The following is a 6,656-nucleotide window of genomic DNA, read 5'->3' on the forward strand; positions in this document are numbered from 1 at the left end:
AATTTTGATGTCAAAATTTGTACTAAAAAAGTCAAATTATACTACAAGTGGGACAAAAGTGGGATCCCACTTGACACCCTTAGGGCCACTTCTTTTGGGCTTCTCCTGTGGCTTCTGGGAGAAGCTTCTCCCCACCAGTTTCTCCCAGAAACCCGGACCCTAAATTTTTTCTGGCTTATATTCTAGTTTGGGCTAAATAAGATTATAAGCCAGAACATATTTGAGGTTCGGGCTTCTGGGAGAAGCTGGTGGGGAGAAGCTTCTTCCAGAAGCCGCTGAAGAAGCTGAAAAGAAGTGGCCCTTATTCATATCTAGCGCAGACAACCCCGCACCCCCTCCCCCAACCCTAAGTTTCCCTAGTGGGCCGGACTTATGGGAAGAGATAAGATAGGGTGAGACCCACCGGTACAAATCTTGGAACAATAATCTTAGAACCAGTACCAACCTGAGCCGGTTGTCACTTCTCACTCCAACTTCCATTCTCATTTTCCCATCCCAAAGTACACGGCCCCCTATTAGAAAGAAGATCCCGTTAAAGACATAGTCACATAGGTGAAATTGTTTCTTTGATTAAGACTGGAGCTTTCCGACAAGAGTCAAATCAGATACCAAGCTAAAGCATCAGGAGACGTTGTAATGAACTAGGCAATCCCCAAATTGCCTGCTTGACACTACAATCAGAAAACGATCAAAAGAGCATTGTGACAACTAATAATCTTGCAGCAACGTGACAATGTGACTGCAAGACATTTGCAAACCAAGTAGTAGACAGATCATCTCGTTCCGAGACTAGCTAGTTCTTGATGTGAGCTAATTGAGTTACTTGACTTGATGCTTTCCCTGGAGCTTATCTTCATCCGTACTCTCCATGTTACTCTGTTCCTGCTTCTTCTCTTTGAGGAACTCTGTGAGGCCTCGGAGCGCGACGTCGGGGTCATTGGTCCTCAGCAGCATCTCGGACACCTCGGCCGGCGTCACCTGCACCGCCGCAAGCAGTTCCTGTATCTCCGGGAACAGGGGGTGGTCGTCGACGACGAAGTAGTTCCGGGCGAGCGTCTTAAACGCCTCCCAGCAGCAGAAGCCCATGTAGATGTGCATGTCCATGCGCCCCGGCCGCAGCAGCGCTGGATCCAGGCGTTCCTTGTAGTTGGTGGTGAGGACGATGATGCGCTCCTCGCCGCTCGTCGACCACAGCCCGTCGATGAAGTTGAGCAGCCCGGACAGGGTAATCTGAGGTTCCGAGCACACATACATGGACATATCGGCATTGAGAAATGTATGAAATATGTTGATGCTGAGAGCAATGGGGTGAAAACGTTCGGAATTACCTCAGTATTGCGCGCGCGCGGCGGCGGAACTTCCATGATGTCTGATGAGACACCGCCGTCTTTGTCGCCAATCAGCGCCGGCGTCTTGCTCTCCTTGCCGTCCACTGCCCTCGACATGGCATCGCAGCAGCAGTCGATGTCCTCGATGACGAGGATGGACTTGTCGGACATGGTGATGAGCAGCCACTGCAGCATCGTGCTCTCCACGTGGGAGAGGTCGAGGTCGTAGATGTCGTAGCGGAGGTGGTTGGCCATGGCGGCGACCATGCTAGACTTGCCGGTGCCGGGCGGACCGTAGAGGAGGTAGCCGCGCTTCCACGCCTTGCCGATCCGCCGGTAGTGGTCCCTCCGGTTGGCGAACAGGTCGAGGTCGGCGACGATGGACTGCTTGAGCGTCGGGTCCATGGCAAGCGTGTCAAAGGTGGCAGGGTGGTGGTGCTTCAGGCTGAACCACTTCCGCCCCTCGTTGAGGCAGATCCTGAGCGATCGCTCCCGCTGCCTCGTCTCCTCGGCCGAGGTCATGACGAAGGGCACGTACCTCTCCATGGCCATGTCCGTGTGCTCCGCCTCGAAGCTGAGCATCAGCACGAACTCGCGGTCGCCGCCGATGCCGGACTCCCCGTTACCTGCGCACTTCTTTCCTCCTCCCCCGCCGTTGCTCTTCTCGACGGACGTCCACGTGAACTCGACGCCGTCGAAGACGTCGACGGTGGAGTCCCCGGGCTCGAGGAACAGGCGCTTCGTCCAGCTTCTCAGGCCGCCTTCGTCCCTGGCCGTGCAGAGCGTGAGCCCGAGACGGCGCATGGCGCGCGGATCGAGCCTGGTGGACAGGTACGTCCTTGCTGCGTCGAACAGGAGATTCTCCTCGCGACCGCTGCCGCCGCCGGTCTGGCTCCGCACCACGAGCGTGCGCCACTCCTTGGCGCCGAAGCCGAACCGTGCGCGGAGCAGGGACGCGCCCCAGCGCACCGCGGCGCGCAGCTCTTCGGGGAGGAGCTCCCGTGCCATGCTCCGCGCCAGCACGGCGTACGCGGCCGCGGAGGCCGCCGAGCTCAGCGCCTTCCTGTACGCCTCCGTCGCCTTTCCGCCATAGGCACCCGCGCTGGATGGTAAGAGATCCATCTGCGCCTTTCTTGGTTTCTGCTTGGGGCTTTCCTCCTTCCTTGGTTTGGTTTGATTTGAAGCTCGGCTGTGCGAGTGAAGTTGTTTGCTTTTACGGCTGCATGCCATGGCGATGGCATCAAGTCAGACGTGCTTTTTCGCAGTGCGGCTACGTGTTGGAAGTTGGAACCATAAGCTTGACTCGTCAAACTATAAATGGATGTTTTACTTTACGAAAATTAAAGGGTCATGCTGATAATCCTTCGGAGGATCAAACCCTCCGAACCTCCGACTCTCGCGGTCGACACGTGTCCTTTGCCTCACCTTCCTCCCACTGACCGCACGAGAAGCTCTCCCATGTTCCTTTCCGAAAAGCTCCATGGCAAGACCGTGCTAGCGCCTCCCTCCTAGCTTCTCCTCCGACCGTCCCCGCTGGCAGCCCGCTATCAAGGGCTTCGCCGCCCACCGCCGGCGCACCACCGTGACTCCCTGCAGCACAGACGACCCCGTCCAGTAGCAACCCCGCCAACCGCTCACAGCACCACCATTGACCGCTTGAAGCACCGCCCGCCAATCGCCGGCAGCGCACCGCCGCCAAGCATCAGCATCACCGCCGCCGGGCGGTAGTAGCACTTTCACTTGGATATGGCAGCACCATCACCCACCATTGGTAGCAAATGCTCCCGCCGTCAGCAACACCGCCGCCGGGGGTTGCTAGCAGCCACGCCCGGCTTTGTAGCATTGACAACCAGCCATTGCAGCTCGGTCGGACAATCTTCGCAACACCGGCATGCACTCGTTGCTGCTACCACAGGTCACCGCCGATGCTACCATGGGCCACCCGAGGTGCTGCGAGCCGCCATCGTAGGTGCTGCCACCAACCGTCGCCGGTGCTACTAGCACCTCCGGACTTTGCTTGAAGCATCCTGATTTTGGCCGGTAGCACCGTCATCGTCGACCGGTAGCACTGCCGCCCTTTCTTCGTAGCACCACCACATGGCGTATGCAGCTCATCCGCCGCCGCTCGAAGCAACGCCGGATTGCTGTTGCAGCACCGACGGCCTGGCCTCGCCGCATCGATGCAGCGCTGCCTCCATCTTGATGTAGCATCAACGACCGCCGAGGCGTCGTCTCCCTCTTCTTGCTGCTGCGTCATAGACGCCCGGCGAGCTCGGGTTCCGCATCCGCATGGTAGCCCTTGCAGCAACGGCAGGGGAAGGCCATGGCCACCGTGGGACGCGGGTGCGCAGCTAGGTGAAGTATTGGAGTAGAGGAGAAAGGGGAACGGCACATAGATCAGAGGAAGGAGAAAGCCGTGTGGAAGATGAGATAAGGTTGCTTGTGGGCCCTACTTTGCTGCCTCCCATGTTGGTCGTTTGCTGGACACGTTCGGGGACACGCGTCGCGCGGTCGACCCGGAGGTTTGCTAGGCCCGCAGCCTCCGGCTGATTAGAATGATTTTCCAAAATTAAATGCATGTTTACTGTGTGAGAGCATCTCCCATCCATCCCTCATGTTTACTGCGTGAGACGGCTCGTCAAAAGATTTCCTCACTATAATTTCCACATTCTCCAACAGATTCCAGGAATTTGCCACTAATGTCCTTGTAATAAGAGAAAAGGCGTGAAGAGTTAGATGACGAACTCAATATACATTAGACAATATACTTTGTTCTACATATATTGCAATGCTAGAAAAATCAGAGGCTTTTTAGATAAAGCTTAGTAATAGCATATTAGTATCAAGGTGACACCAATTAAACTTAGTTTTTGCAACGAGGTGGCGTCAACAGCAAGTCAATGCATCAAGAATGCGCGTCCAAATTATCAAGAAAGACAACACAAAAAATGAAAGAACATAGCCCCATCAGAGCAATGAGAGTCTTGTAGCAAGAAACAGCCAGCGCCATTGACAATGGTGCACAAGTGAGGCATCTAGTAAGTCAACAATGTAAGCTTCGTCGTCGCTCAATCCAACCAACAAAATTAAATCGTTGGTTTTCACCTCACTGAAAGTTCGAGATGTCTCCACACAATGCCTTCAACAAGCAACAATTGGAAGTCCACCGTTGTAAGGTAGAACTTAAAAAGGTCAGATGTAGGGCTCCCACTCGAGGAATCAAGACTCAATGCTCGAAGAGCACCACCAATACAAAGTCATCTTATACTTCCGCCCACACCTCCCAAGGATTGTTGCTGAAAATTAAATGATCACTAGGCACACAGCCCATCGTGTGCACGATTTTGGTGTGAACATCACCACACACACAAAACCAATTTCGGTTGAACATGCTACAGATCAACATCTTCCAGCGGTGACTCACATTACTAGAAACTAGCGCATTACATGAGATCTCACTGACCATGGCAGGTACACCCTAGCCGGCAACCTAGGTCGCATCGAGTAAACTCAGAATTCCAAATATGATGTCTCATACGTCTTCATAGACAACATGCACTCTGATGGTTGCACTGAAAGTGAAGACGCATGGAACACCCATCAATTGGTATGGAACACTCCATGTGCATATAGGTCGAAGCCAGGAGCACATGCGTTCGTGTGAGACTTCGATTTGAAGTCAGAGGCGTACATGCACATCGGGAAGGAGGCCCTGCAAATCATGGTGACACAAAAGTTCACCCCTTTTGGACCGGTGCACCCTAGGATCATTGTCAAGGCACGGAGGGGTATCTATGTGCATACCAGCACTGTAAAGAACATCACTATGGCGACACAATGCCAGATGGTCTAGCTTGAACAACACCATGGTGACACGATCTTAGTGGAGTGTATGGTGGTGACTGACCACGTATCACGTAGAGCTCACTCATGGGTCGGACAATCTCATGCCAAAAACTTGTTGTGGTAGCAACTCTAGGGTTTGTGCTGAGTTGGGCAAGGGCACTAGGAAGGGAAGGCTGGGCGGGAGGGGCAAAGGGAGTGTGTTTATGCCCCTGTGAACAATCGAATGACCTCCTCTCGTGATAACATACGATATTAGTAGAGAATGAGGGATCTTTATGAAGGCGGCTTGGAGACGTGACTCACCCTTCGGAACTCCCTTAGTAGGCTAGCAACAATGTGACATCGATCGATGTCTTAACAGGCGACGAGGTGGTCGTATGAGCGAGAAATTCTCTCGTAGTGGTAAGTGGAGAGATTCTTCATGGTGTTCATGCGGCTCTACACTCGATTGAGTATGGGGATTATTTACCTTTGTCCAGAGGCACAAGTCGATGAATATGGGTCATCATTATTGGGACTCGGTGGGTTCATGAGGGGACATAGGTGGTGGTTGGAGGGGATATTGAGCACTCATGTAATACCAGGAAGTGGGGCCTTCGCTCAAGATCGTAGAATCAGCGTTGGTCGTTCACCATCACTAATGGTTGCAATTGTTCTGATGGTAGTGCTCCACCAACTGCACCATTTTTGAACATGATCAAACATCCACGACACCCCAAGGATCCCTATATGGAAAAAAGGCAGATGTTGATGATAAAAGGTTTTGGACCATGATGCAAAGTGCCTCTCGGAAGGAACTTGTTTATTATTCCACATAAAAATCCACAATCAACTATAGGCATAATTACATTTCTTAACATTACGATCATGTGGAAGTCAATGATCATAAAGCAAAGCCAACCATTTTCTACAATGCATTTAAATGTGGAATGGTATTGTATGATAATCCATCTATGTCATCTGGGGCATGTTTGGATATCAGCCAAGTACCACCCGACCAATGTGTTGGTGTTGACTGAGGGTGTGAGCATCGGTTTAGATTGAAGCCAAAATATTGGAATCGCACCATTTTTTGGGCCAGTTATTCAGTTTTTGCGACAATGACTAGGAAAAGCAACGGCCGCGAAAACATTCGCCAATTTATTGGCCCCTCCCCTTTGGAAGGGTGTGTGTGTGGGCGCAATCCAAAAATGCCCTTAATTTTCATGAGCTCTTTGGAAATAATATCGATGAATTTCTTTGTGCTGAGTTGGAAATACCTTTTACACATTAAGAAATTTATGCAATGGTAAAAAAACCTTACTAAATTTATGAGAAATCTCTAGGGCAAGATAGCTAATAATAATGAGTTTAGCAAGCTTTGTTGGAACAATATTGGAAATGATTGCAAAAAATTGAGATAAGATATTTCTATGATGAAAATGTGGCTTTGGTGAGCATTAGTTGTTCTTTTCATAAGTTTGATTCCAATTTGGTTTTCAC

At 51.7% G+C, this 6,656-nt stretch overlaps 1 protein-coding gene across 1 annotated transcript; it reads right to left on the reverse strand.

The window, feature by feature from the left end:
* Nucleotides 1-549: 549 nt before the first annotated feature.
* On the reverse strand, nucleotides 550-2,818 carry LOC127333308 (AAA-ATPase At3g50940-like). The gene is made up of 2 exons (XM_051359693.2): nucleotides 1,329-2,818; nucleotides 550-1,230 (listed from the first exon to the last, which is right to left on the reverse strand). The coding sequence occupies exons 1-2, from the start codon at nucleotides 2,556-2,558 to the stop codon at nucleotides 820-822; spliced, it is 1,641 nt and encodes a 546-aa protein (XP_051215653.1). The 5' UTR covers nucleotides 2,559-2,818; the 3' UTR covers nucleotides 550-819.
* Between the last annotated feature and the right edge of the window lie 3,838 nt (nucleotides 2,819-6,656).

The sequence above is a fragment of the Lolium perenne genome, chromosome 2 (assembly GCF_019359855.2).
Source record: "Lolium perenne isolate Kyuss_39 chromosome 2, Kyuss_2.0, whole genome shotgun sequence".
NCBI classification, from domain to species: Eukaryota; Viridiplantae; Streptophyta; class Magnoliopsida; order Poales; family Poaceae; genus Lolium; species Lolium perenne.

Bases quoted from the DNA above. Each gene is read 5' to 3' on its own strand.
- LOC127333308 (XM_051359693.2), bottom strand. From the start codon at position 2,558: ATGGCATGCAGCCGTAAAAGCAAACAACTTCACTCGCACAGCCGAGCT. The intron at 1,231-1,328 runs GTAATTCCGAAC...TCGGAACCTCAG, and splicing joins CGCGCGCGCGCAATACTGAG to ATTACCCTGTCCGGGCTGCT.